Genomic DNA, 13,668 nt, shown 5'->3' with positions numbered 1-13,668 from the left:
AATCACTGATTTAAAGATATATTTCATGGTTGATTTTGTATGATAAAACATCACAATTAGTATAAAGCTATCGTGAGGTTCAAAACAATAGTGTGCTGTGACCACATAAGTTACATAGCACGTTTGCAACATCCAAAAATGCAGTTCTTATTGTAAAATATAACACCTCGTATGTACAATATATCGAAAAATGGGCTAAAATATCATGTTTCTTTGATGTTCAAGCGTATAAAATGATTTATTATTTTGGTGTTCAGGCATGAAAGTTTTCGAAAATAACGTATGCATTTTAATAAGTGATTGAAAAAAGTAGTAATAACTTCCTTTACCGAACATTTGTTGATTTTTAAAACCGGCCCGCGACAAAATTTCCGTTTTAAAACCGACCCGCAGTGCAAAAAAGTTTGCCGAGCCCTGATTTAAGGGACATTCGACTTCAACGTGCTTTTTATCCAACTCATGACGACGGACACTTTTGTGTAGAATCCTGGCATGGGAAGTTTTATACCGTTTACTTCCATGGTGCTGTTACACTGCATGCCCCAGCTTACAATGCCCACTTGAACCCAACAAGACTGTTTTGTTTCGGTGTCGACGATCTGGAAGAAATTAAGTTGATTGTAAAATTACGATGATGAATTTGAACCAATTTTCAAAATATATACGTAGGCAATAGCCACTACAAATTAAGCAAATTCAATAATGATAAAATGGTTGAACTATATTTAAAACAAAAAAGTTATATTTGTTCTTAAAGTTGGCAAACTGTGTATTGGAGACTGCTGTAATGCTACCTGTCGTGCCATCATTCCTCCGCTATCGCCTTTACAGGCATTCACACGATGTTTGACATTCCTACCAATGGCACACAACATCGATTTTGAATAATAGAGAGTAGTACGCAGTACCCAGCTTGCATGTTTGGCAGCATCACGGCAACTGGATTAAATAAAAAAATAGTATGTGTGTACTGTTCAGGTTCCTGTTATGATATTAGTAGACACGATCAAGATGAGTTCGAATATTCTCATTATTTTCGCAACCCACAAGAGTCCGACTAATGGACCAAAGTAAATATTTGTGTTTTTTTGGAATTTTAGAAAACTGATTGTATGTTTTCGTAATAATCTTGTTATTGATACTAAACTGGTTCAGTTTATCATCTATACTGTAGCCCCTGCAGCATGTTAAGCGAAGCGTGTCTTATGCCTTTTTATGTACGTGTTCGCATTTGCCTTTTTCGTGTGTTTTGTGTTTGCGTGTCGCGCACGTGGCAACTACTTACATTCATCAGAACACGCTGACCGAATACAAGCTTGCCACTACATTTGGTGACCCCGGTCCAAGAAACGAAATTTCTTGGCTATAGACGAGTTTAATGGTTGAAAATTCAAGATTCAAGCATGCAAAGCGCCGTTTCTCTGAAGCTTCCGACGTTTTGGGTCGAGCAACCTCGAGTATGGTTTCAACAGTCTGAAGCGCAATTTCACTTAAGAAAAATTACGTGCGATGAAACTAAGTACTTCCACGTCATATTTGCCTTGGACCAGCATACCGCAAGTAGACTGATCGATTTATTGGAAGATCCACCAGAAAGGAACAAGTACAACGCAATAAAGGAGCGATTACTGAGCACATTCAGCCTCTCCGAGTATGAACGAGCAGCAAAGCTTTTGCACATAACTGAGCTTGGAGATCGCAAGCCGTCGCAGCTTATGGACGAAATGCTCTCGCTTATGGCTGGCCATGTGCCATGCTTTCTTTTCGGATACCTCTTTCTGCAAACTATGCCAGAAGACATTCCTGTTGTTTTGATAAAAGAAAGTTTCGAAGATCCTCGCTTTCTGGCTCAACGTGCTGACATGTTGTGGCAAGCGCGAAATGATGATCAGCAGTTTACTATCGCAAAAATCAAGAAGAAGCCAACGTTTTCAACGACAAAAATACAAAGGAACGAATCCGGTGGTTTGTGTTTCTTCCACGAAAGGTTTAAAGACAAAGCGAGGAAATGTCAGCAACCTTGTTCGTTTCAGGGAAACGACACAGCCGGCCGCTACTAAATGCTTCAGCGGTCGGCAAAAGAGGGAATTTGTTTTACGTATGGGACAAAATATCCGCAAGAAACTTTTTGATCGACACAGGAGCGGAAATCAGCGTTTACCCTGCCTCATCTCTTCAAAAACGGAAGCAATCCAGCGGCCCCAAACTTATCGCAGCCAACGGAAGTAACATAAATACATATGGCACGAGAAACATATGTTTAGATCTGGCATCTGGTAAATTTTGCTGGCGCTTTACTGTAGCCGCTGTAGCAAAGCCTCTTTTAGGCGCAGATTTCTTTAGAGCGCATTCTCTCTTAGTAGACCTCCGGCACAATTGCCTGCTGAATGCTAAATCATTTTCCAGCATTCCAATCAGCAACGCAAAGCAAAGCGCGCCGCAGTTAAACACGCTGGTTTCGGGCAACAACGTGTACAGAAAGCTTTTGGAAAAGTTTCCAAACATCACAACGCCAACACTATTCAGCGTGGCTCCAAAGCACCAAGTGGAACACTTCATTCCAACAACAGGCCCGCCAGTGCACGCAAGAGCAAGACGGTTATCTCCGGAAAAGTTGCAAATAGCAAAGGACGAATTTCGGAAAATGATGGAATTAGGAATAATCAGGAGATCATCTAGTCCATGGTCGTCACCACTTCATATGGTTCCAAAGTCATCTGGCGACTGGAGACCTTGCGGCGATTACAGGCGATTGAATGCAGCTACTCAACCTGACAGGTATGCTATACCGCATATTCAGGATTTCTCCGCACGTTTAGCGGGAGCAAAAGTATTTTCTAAAATTGATTTGGTAAGAGGTTATCATCAAGTACCGGTTGCCAAAGCAGATATAGCAAAAACTGCGGTGATCACACCTTTTGGTTTGTTTGAATTTCTACGTATGCCGTTTGGGTTAAAAAACGCCGCACAAGCGTTCCAACGCCTTATGGATACAGTTTGTCAAACGCTTGATTTTGCATTCGTTTATCTAGACGACATTCTAGTTGCCAGTAAGTCAATAAAGCAGCACCTCGTACACCTCAAACAAATTTTTCAAAGACTTGCAGATAACGGACTTGTTATTAACCTAAACAAGTGCTCGTTTGGAAAGTCTACAATTGATTTCCTTGGTCATCGCGTCGACTGCAATGGAGCAAGACCACTTCCAGACAAAGTTTTAACAATCCGTCGCTTTCCAAAACCAACAACACTTAGAGCACTACAAGAATTTGCAGGTATGGTCAATTTTTACCACAGATTTATTCCAGCTGCCGCACGAATAATGTCCCCGATATACAAAGCATTGTCTACAAAAAGCAAGACACTAGTTTGGACTGATGAACTACAGAGTGCTTTCAACAAAGCAAAAGCAGCACTGGAGCATGCCACTACGCTGGTTCATCCGCAGCACCAGGCTCCAACCGCCTTGACAGTCGACGCATCCGAAACAGCTGTCGGGGCAGTTCTCGAACAATACATTCACAATACGTGGATGCCACTTGCATTTTTTAGCAGGCATTTACGACCAGCCGAAACTCGATTCAGTGCGTTCGATCGCGAACTCCTTGCGTTGCACCTGTCCGTCAGACATTTTCGCTACTTTCTCGAAGGAAGAGCATTTACAGCGTACACCGATCATAAGCCTCTCACCTTTGCTTTCAAAAAAGTTGCTGATCCTTGGTCTGCGAGACAACAACGCCACCTTACTGCGATCTCCGAATATACTACAGACGTCAGACATGTAGAAGGTAAGCAAAATGTGGTCGCAGATGCACTTTCTCGTGTATTTCTTAATTCGGTTCAGCAGGACCTAATTGACATTGATTACTTTCAGTTAGCAGCAGCACAGCAGGATCCGGAAGTGCAAGCCTACCGTACCGCTATTTCAAAATTAAAACTCGAAGATATTTGTATTGGATCGTCCAGTGTAACTATTTTGTGTGACATTTCAACAGGTAGTCCACGGCCTATTATACCAAAAACTTGGCGGAAAAAAGTTTTTGACGCAGTTCACGGTCTAGCCCATCCGTCTATTCGTGCAACTCAAAAGCTCATAGCATCTAAGTTTGTTTGGCATGGCTTAAACAAAGAAATACAGGAATGGAGCCGACAATGCATCAAGTGTCAAACAGCAAAAGTGCAACGCCATGTTCATTCACCATTGGAGACCTATCCCATTCCAACAGCTCGATTTCAACATATCAACGTGGATATCGTTGGACCTCTACCCACATCGAAAGGCAACAGGTATTTGCTAACAATTGTAGATCGATTTTCCAGGTGGCCGGAAGCAGTCCCAATGCCTGACGCTACAACAGAAACGTGTGCACGTGCATTTGCATTTCATTGGATTGCCCGCTTTGGCGTTCCTTCGGAAATGTCCTCCGATAGAGGGCCACAATTTACGTCGCAGCTGTGGGCTAAAGTCACTCAGCTTATTGGAATTAAGCATAGATGCACTACAGCTTACCATCCCCAAGCCAATGGTCTCGTGGAACGCTTTCATCGGCATTTGAAAAGCGTTTTAATGGCACGAATGCAGGCAGCAAACTGGATAGACGAATTGCCCTGGGTTCTATTAGGAATTCGGGCTACGCCAAAAAAAGATTTAAAAGCATCAAGCGCGGAGTTAGTCTATGGAACAACTATTTCCCTGCCTGGGGATTTTATCCCTCACGCAACTAACTTGGGTGAGCCGACAGAGTTTCTTCAAACGCTTCGAAACTCAATTGGTAACTTTCTCCCCACGCCAATGTCAAAGCATCGTAATGTTATCATTGATGTTCCGCGTGTCTTGTTAAGTTGTGCATATGTTTTTGTTCGCAAAGATGGTTACCGCCCCCCTTTAAATCCTCCTTATGAGGGCCCTTATAAAGTTTTCGAACGCCACGCTAAGTATTTTGTTGTAGACATTGCGGGACAGCGACAAACTATCTCTGTTGATCGCCTTAAACCTGCTTATGTAGACCCAACGCAACCAGTGCAACTGCACGTTCCCAGAAGACGAGGTCGGCCACGTAAAAATTTTAACCCGCTTCTGGGGGGGAGTAATGTAGCCCCTGCAGCATGTTAAGCGAAGCGTGTCTTATGCCTTTTTATGTACGTGTTCGCATTTGCCTTTTTCGTGTGTTTTGTGTTTGCGTGTCGCGCACGTGGCAACTACTTACATTCATCAGAACACGCTGACCGAATACAAGCTTGCCACTACAATACAACAGGGCTACACGCTACACAGTACAACAACAAACGGTTATCACCTTGGTTTTATAAAAACGCTGACTTGATCATGTATCGGTAGGTAATTATTTCGTTTTTACTAACTCGGAAATATCTCTTACTCGACTCTCTTAAAACCAATGCCGCACAACCAGTGGGCCGCTGCACACTGGTGTACCGTGAGACTATGCCAGATGTGCCGTGGTCCGTGGGGTATAACAGGGGTCGGCAACCTTTTTTGCACTGCGGACCGGTTTAAAACTGAAATTTAACAAATGCTCAATAAAGGAAATTTAATGCAACTTTTTCAATGAACTAATAAAATGCACACGTTGTCGAAAACTTTCCCAGAAAAAACATTATTATGGGCGTTTTTGATATATTGTAAATACGTGTAGTTAGATTTTACAAAAAAATGCATTTTAGGATGTTGTGAACGTGCTATGTAGCCTAATATAGCCACATCACATTGGTTTGTTTTGAACTTCACGAGTGCCTGGTTAATAGTGATTTTTTATTATAGCAATTAACCATGGATTATATTTAAACGAAAGACAATGTGTTTTGAAGGTAAATATACATTTAATTGTTTTTGACTTTTTACGGCTTATACGAAGCCTACGGTTTGGGTTTAAATCAAAATTTTAATCTGCATACCCTGCGGTTGCCGACCACTGAGGTAGCCTATAAGACACCGTATTATATTCAACTGGTACTAGTTATACCCAAAACGATAATTATTATCTTCTTGCGGCCTGTGTGTACTTTGTCAGTGAAGACCTAACGAATCTACAATATTAAGAGGGAAGCTCAAGTGGGCATAAACATGTTTAAAATAGTAAGTAAAAAAAATATTTCATCCTATCATTTGGGAATTTCTTCTTATATATTCTATATTCTTGTTTTTGTCTAGAAACCAATAGGCCTACACAGAATTATTGTCTTATAACAATTTACTATTTTTCTTTCCTAATCTCCACCAATCCTTCTTGCAACCGGTTGGGTCTTTTCTTAATGCTGGTATAGCCAAAGCCAATGATTGTAAAAAGTGGTGAACTGCTGTTAGATTGTTCGTCTTTTAATAACCAATCCCCTGAAACATTACAATTTAGGCGTTAAAAAAATATGAACTTCTAAACAAGTTAATTGACTACGTCATGCAACTATTCCAAAATAAAACAAATGGAAGCAAAAATCTAAGAACTATTTTATCGTTGCATTTCCTGTTATTATGTTGGTTTTCCAGAACAACCATACTTGTATTTGCAGTGTTGTAGGGAATTCTGTCTTTCGGATAAATGCATTGACTTGGATGTAAGTCATTGGAGACTATAGTGTCTTGGGCTAAAACTACAGTAGGTCATGACTTCACTCATGTTTAAAACCTGGAAATGTCCATATTCCTAAGATTTGTGGTTATCATGAGTAATGTCTTAGAATATTTTAATATGCTTCTTTCTGAGAAACGTGTTCATTTTTTAGTGATCTAAAAATGTTTTTTAAACATTTTGTACATTTTGACTATTAGGCTAAAAACTTCGTACTGAATTTGTTGACCAGGTTATGAAAATAATGTATTCTCACGTAACAGTGTGGATTGTTTTAAACTGAAAATCAAAACCTTCGGCCCGCGGCACGGATCTGACATTCCAATGTAAATCATCCGGTCAACCACCTCTTTTACAAACTGGATACAAAACGCAAATCCGAATCTCATTTATACATTTGGTATAGCATGTTTGCGATTTGAGAGAATCTTTTTCCATTTTGGGGGCACTTTGCATGAATTCATTGTGTGTTTTTATAATAGGTAAACATAGCATCGAAATGCTATGTTAATAGGTAAACATAGCATTTCTTCAGAGCAACTGAATATCTTGAACTAAGCCTAACTGGGTCTATTAAAAGGTTTTTAATAAAATTTTGCTTCCAAGCCCAGAATGTCCCTAGAAGCCTGACATAAAATGCTGCATTAAGTAGTTACGGGCTGTTTATTTGTTCGTCTTAGTAGATTGTAACTGTTTATAACACTAATATTTACCTTCAATCTTACATTTTTCTTCATTTGATTCGCTACCATTCAACAAACTTACACCAGTTGATATCTTGCGCAGATGTTTCCCAACACAAGTGTTTTCCATGCAAGGCAGACATACTGGTCGTATGTAAGCTGTATACTCTACCCGACCCCCTGGAGAAACAACTTTCCAACTTCCGTTGACGAAACTAAATTCCTCACCAATTCTTACCTATAGAACACACTTGAGTCATTGTCCTTAAAAAGAAATGAGAAAAATAGTCGTGATTTTTATTACGTCTTTTCAACAGAAAAAAAGAGGGCATGTAGCCAGCAAAATTTGAGCGATGGACTACAGGGTATTAGATAACTTAGACATGTAGGCCTAAAATACTGTATTTTTTAAGTACAATAACTTGATTAGTATGACATATTAACAAAGATTTCGCACTGATTCAACTATCGACAACACCAAGATTGCTATAGTTAAGCAAACTACACAAATTAACTTACCAGAGCTACATCGTTGTCATATTCGTTTCTAACATATGATGGGTGAATAAATATTCTAGATCCTCCGAATAACCTGACCGAAGAGGCTAAAGTGTCCGAATTGTTTAATGGGCGGCGTAACATTCCTAATGTTCACAAATAGTTTGGTGAAATAATGGTGTAACAAAATATATGTTAATATCGCTGGTAATAGTCGATTAAAAAATTGTTTGACAGTCATATTCACGTGTTGTTTAAATTAAACCTATCGCATACAATTAGGTCTAAATAGACGTACAATACAAATCGGCACATTACAAATATAGACTGTTTGTCACAGCACATATTTCTATTTTGCATTGTATAATATAACACTACTTACCAAAGGTTAGAAGTAGATCCACTACGTTTTTGCTGAATCCAAACAAATGAGCTGTCGTAAGTACAAAGTTGTTGTTTATAAGAGATCCAGCACCCAATAGCCAACCGTTATATGTCTGCAAAATATAGGAAACAACAAACTGTTTCTACTGTATATTCCAAGTTTTGTTCTTAGCGTTGTATTTTATCTGCTGAAGAATCGTTCGTTTACTATATGTTATATTTATAAACAAAACTGAATTAGAGCTGTAAGGCATTACTCACTCTATATTGGTTGCCGCGCTCAAGAGAGATTAGAGTATGCCACGGCCAGGAGCGTTCTTTTGATGGTTTTCCGCTAATTATTCTACCCAAATATTTCTTTTCATCGGAAACGGATTGCCCGCACAAACTGTAGTCCGTTTCTGTGTTGTGCATTTTCAATTAAAATATGACACTAAATCAGTGGTCACGAGATGTTTTGAGATTTTTGATGTGTGCAATGTCAAACCTTGCACAATGCATTAACTGTATTATAGATTTTAGCCTAAAGCCTAAGCACATTAAGCTATATTAAAAATCTTGCATTTCTAAGTTATAACTAGGTCCCGCAAAAGTCAATAAAGTTAAAATTTTTGAAGGAGCTCATCTGTCCAGGAATCAAATAATAAAGTCGTTTTTAAGAATTTATAGGTTAAAATAAAGTTAAAATTTACAATAAAGTTAAAATTTATTAATAAAGTCAAAATTTGTCAAATTATAGCCTTTGACTAAGTTTTTGTGTTTCTTGAGAGTAGTTTTTGTAAAAATCGTCGTGGAAGCATTGTAAATCAGGAACTGCGACACAATTAAACCATATTAACCCATAAAAGCAGGAAATATGGCACAATGCCCACTTGGATTAGCAGTAACTTTTATCGCAAATTGTCCATTTTTTTCTTTATTGTTACGTATTTAAAATTTTTTTATAAAATACTTTATCTTCATAAACGTGGTCTTTTCGAAGATCAACAATTTGGATTTTAGAAATAGCCTACTTCTGTAATACAAAAATTCCTAAGCAAGCTAAAACTATCGCCAAAAAAACCCGATGCACTTTTTATAATCCATAAAACACCTTGACTTTGCGACAAAATATCACGTTTGGATCTGAAATCGACAAAATATTATGTTTGGGTAACTGGCATCAATTCAAGGAAGAACTGTGGCCTCTACAAACGAGCAATTCCGTTAGGTTAAAATAAAGTTAAAATTTGATAAAAATAAAGTTAAAAAATTGTTTTTTTAGGTTCAAATAAAAATGGCCCTAGTTATAACCATCGTTGTCAGCACTAAAAAGCCGAAATCATTCCTAATTACAGGACTAATATCTCAAAGTCAATCCACCCTAAGGCATAGCCAAATAAATTCATAGAATTTATTAACCCTTTATAAGCGACATTTTTATCCTTTTTTTTAACTTTTATTTTAGTTTTCAGAGTAGGCCTACTTCAGGTGCGTCGTTAGGAGGATGGCTAATATTTAAGTTATGCGTTGAATCATCTCTATTTATTTTTATAACAGTATCTGTATGTGATCGCTTTCTTTAAATATTTTTCTCTATTATGCCAGGCAAATGTAATGTAGAGAAACGTTTTGTAAGTCGGAAAAATAAACTATTCGTATCAGAAATAAACATATCGACGTATGCGAGACATGAATGCCCACTATCTATTAAAAAATTATAATATTAAAGTATTTACCTAACGCCTATCCGTCTTGTAAGGGTTAGGATCACGGTTTAGTTGTTTTAGAAAATGTGCCGCGATTTATATTTCCTAATGTACCGCAATATACAACTATTAGGAACCACTCGTTTAGAAAGTTATAGATTCTAAAATATGAAAAGTTTTCCGTTTTAAATTATTTCAATGATAGGCTAAAGATGAAAAGTTTTATGGTAAATTTACCCCCTATAGTTTCTAAACGTTCGGTGCAAAAGCTTATGTACAACGTCGGTAAGTACTAACCTGAATAAAATTAGTAACAATTTTATTGGTCAAATAATATTTTGCACTTATATATGCGAATATTTCGTCTAGCAACTTATACATAAATAGTGTTTTCCATAAAACCGGAAAGAACAAAGCTTGCTTTGCTTGACGGTTCTGAAGAGTCGACAAAGTGGAACACCTCAGCATAATTTAATTGTAACATTGGCCATCTGTAATAAAAACCCGTACCTTGACAAAAAGGTTGCTCTCCACTCCAGGTTCCATCCGATCTGCAAGTTCTACTACTTGTTCCGTTTAAAGTAAAGTCCGGATTGCACACATAGCGTACTGTATCGCGGTAGTTTGTCGCTCCATATACTTGCCCGTTTAATATGGGAGAAGGAAACTGACATGTCACAACTACAAATCCAAGTTTACATCGATTAAACGGTTGAAGTATTTCAGTTATATGAAAAATACAAAAGATACATTTACTAGCCTTGGCAAATCGGAGAAACCCCGCTCCAACGTCGATCTGATCTACATGTTCTTGTTTTACGACCTTGAAGGGTGTACCCAACATTGCAAGTATATTTAATAGTTTGACCATAGGTTCGCTTCCCGGTAAATTTTCCATTTCGAATCGAAGGAATCACACATGTGATTGCTATAAACATGCATGATTAAAAACATATATTGAAGCACCGTTACTTTTAATTTATATTTTGGAGTTCGTTTATGAAGACAAATCCTTAGTCATATAATATTAGGCATTACTGCATATTTGAACCGACACCAAACAACGCGTAAAGTTGACAAAAACACCAAACTACTATAGAATATGTTTTTTTGTGAAATAATCCAGTATAGGTGTATGAACTTTTCCTGTTATATAAACTTTTCCATCTTATTTATAACTTTTTTTGAAACCCATGTCACGTTTAATCGCCAGGATGTGAATTTCAAAATAATTTTTGAACTAACTCAACTATATCAGGAGTAAAAATATTCAACAATGGTTTTCAAACTTTATACCTTATTGAAAGGAAAATAGTATCTATCCGATAAAAAAATCAAACCAATGAAATATCATTTTCAAAGGAAGTGGAATTTTGTGGTTGTATAAATTAATCTTGGCTGCAGTTCCGAGAAAAATAAATTAGGCAAAAATGTAAAAAGCACATGTGTCAGGTTTAATTGTTTGAATATGTTAATACCAGTCTTCAATGTTCTTTGATCCGCTATTGCAAGGGGTCGAATTTTCAGCACTTAAAAGGCTTTAGAATAACCGTAAAACCGCAAAATCAGAAGAAAAAGGAATGTAACAAGAAAACTTTTTAGCGCCTGCGGCATATTTAGTCATAAATCGCTCCATTTGCTGATGTGGTGTCCAAAGCCAATCGAAATATATTTCGTAGGTTTGCGCCGGATTGTTTCAGTTTTGTTGGGGTGCCTCAAGTAACAAAGATTGCGGAGCACAGCCCAAGAACGATATTTTAAGGCTACTAAGAATAATTTTTTAACCATACTCACGATTGCAAGTCGGAACAGAACCACTCCACAATGCATTCAGGCCGCAGGTTTGATATCGTGCTCCGTTGAGTGTATAACCAATGTTACAAACGTAGATTGCTATGCTGCCAATACTAGTCGAGTACTCTATTTTGCCGTTTTGAATTGATTGCAGCTCACTGCAAAGACGTTCTGCACACATTGGTTGTAAGTCAGACTTGTTTTCAAGTCGGAAAAACTCACTATTGTATGAAAACAATGATCGAAAAACGATTGACAAAAAATCGGTTTTAATTTTGGCAAAAAACGTCGGTCTTTACTTTAGTATCTTTTAGTAAATGAAAGTAACACCGTTTTCTCTTACTTTGACAACGCGGAGCCTCGTCGCTCCATGTACCGTCCGAGTTGCAAGTTCTATTGTGAAAGCGTCCCATAATTTCATATCCATCGTTGCAATGATAAGTAACCGTTTCGTTAAAAGTATTGTTTCCCTTTATGTAACCGTGCTTGATTGGTGGCAGGTTAAAACATGAAATCGCTAAAATCACAAGTTGAGCATTTTATTGCATTTTAATCTAAATTAAAAAAAAACATTTATAGAGTTGCTGTGATAAGCTTCGTTATTGTGCCCTTTTGATGAAATAACAATTGCTTTAAATCAAAAAGATCAGTCTATATGTAATTTTTCCACTATTACATTTACGCAAAATCTATAGGCTTACGGTGGCATGTGGGTGGTTGATTGCTCCAACTGGCGTTTGTTTGGCAGGTAATATACCGTAAACCAACCAATTGGTATCCTGAATTGCATAAGAAGATTGTAATACCGCCAACATCTCTATCTGTTTCAACTAATCCGTTCGGTAAACTTTGAATGTTATTGCATCGAGACTCTGCAAAAAAATCCTAACGTTGGATATAATAAACACACTATGGGTATCAAGTCTAAAATTATGGTAAAATTTGTGTAATATTTACTTCTTTTTGTAAATTCAGAGCCACACATTGGCTGGTTATTTTTCTATCAGAAAATTAAAACATACTTGAAGTTATTTTTTCAGTAAATGTTTTCTATTGGAAAGTAATCTATACCTTTTTATTCTGTTCGCCTACGTCAAGTTTGAACAATTTAAGTGCTAAAAAAAAATCAAGATACGTTGGGGTTACGAAACGTAGATAATACAATACAGAATGCGTGATTATGAACAGTAGAATTACAAGCATTGGTGATAAGTACAAACCAAATTTACTTTCACACTTAGGTGGCTTTCCACTCCATTGCTTATCTGATCTGCATTGTCTGGTGCTATTTCCAACGAGGAAGTATCCATTAGAACAAGTGTACGTTACCGATTTGTTGTAAGTGCGATCGCCCTTAATATGGCCGTTTGGAAACGGAGGTAAGTCAGAACAGATCGCAACTACAGTGCAAAACCGATAACAAATATTTAATTACAATTAAATAATATTCCAATGCTGTGAAATAGTTCACTTCTTTATGGATGTATAAATTAAATATGAATAAACTAGTAAGGAACGAAACGGTGTCGTTTCCTACCTGGATTGTAGCAGGATTTTCCGCATAAGCCATCGCACAAACACCGTTTCAGCTGACCTTTGCAATCAGCATTAGTTTGACAAGGCTTGCGGCATTTGCGGCCCGGTTCTATTGCTTCTGGATTTGAAAAACAAATTTCTGGAAAAAGATTCACTGCATAAGAAATTAAGTAGAAGTCAACGATCCTACAATGAAAGTCATTAATTCTCCATCAGACTTAACAGATGATTGGAAACTCTTGTTGTAAATTAAACCTAACAATCATTTCTAACCCGCTGTGTCACCTAGCTTGGCTTTATGTTTTTGTGATGCTTAACCAACTGATATGAGTTAAAAAACTGTTTTCTACGCAACAGTTGTTTTGAGCATACGACAAAGGTATGTGAATACCTCACAGAATACGCTTCTGAGATAGAAGATATATTTTCTCATTGTTTTATACCAATAAAGTAAACCACCTATCGAACTTTCAAAATAAATTCAAGCTTTATTTTATTTTT

General features: G+C 37.5%; 1 protein-coding gene across 1 annotated transcript; it reads right to left on the bottom strand.

The window, feature by feature from the left end:
- Nucleotides 1-259: 259 nt before the first annotated feature.
- On the bottom strand, nucleotides 260-7,902 carry LOC146164518 (serine protease 52-like). Its single transcript, XM_083381022.1, has 5 exons — nucleotides 7,787-7,902; nucleotides 7,298-7,505; nucleotides 6,214-6,349; nucleotides 795-939; nucleotides 260-599 (listed from the first exon to the last, which is right to left on the bottom strand). The coding sequence occupies exons 2-5, from the start codon at nucleotides 7,395-7,397 to the stop codon at nucleotides 420-422; spliced, it is 561 nt and encodes a 186-aa protein (XP_083237148.1). The 5' UTR covers nucleotides 7,398-7,505; nucleotides 7,787-7,902; the 3' UTR covers nucleotides 260-419.
- Between the last annotated feature and the right edge of the window lie 5,766 nt (nucleotides 7,903-13,668).

This window comes from Ascidiella aspersa, chromosome 2, assembly GCF_963924565.1.
Source record: "Ascidiella aspersa chromosome 2, kaAscAspe10.2, whole genome shotgun sequence".
NCBI lineage: Eukaryota > Metazoa > Chordata > Ascidiacea > Phlebobranchia > Ascidiidae > Ascidiella > Ascidiella aspersa.
This window is presented reverse-complemented; position numbering and strand designations above follow the sequence as displayed.

Bases quoted from the DNA above. Each gene is read 5' to 3' on its own strand.
- LOC146164518 (XM_083381022.1), bottom strand. From the start codon at position 7,397: ATGGAAAACACTTGTGTTGGGAAACATCTGCGCAAGATATCAACTGGT. The intron at 6,350-7,297 runs GTAAATATTAGT...GTAATGTTTCAG, and splicing joins AGAAAAATGTAAGATTGAAG to GGGATTGGTTATTAAAAGAC. The intron at 600-794 runs GTAGCATTACAG...AATTTCTTCCAG, and splicing joins GAGGAATGATGGCACGACAG to ATCGTCGACACCGAAACAAA.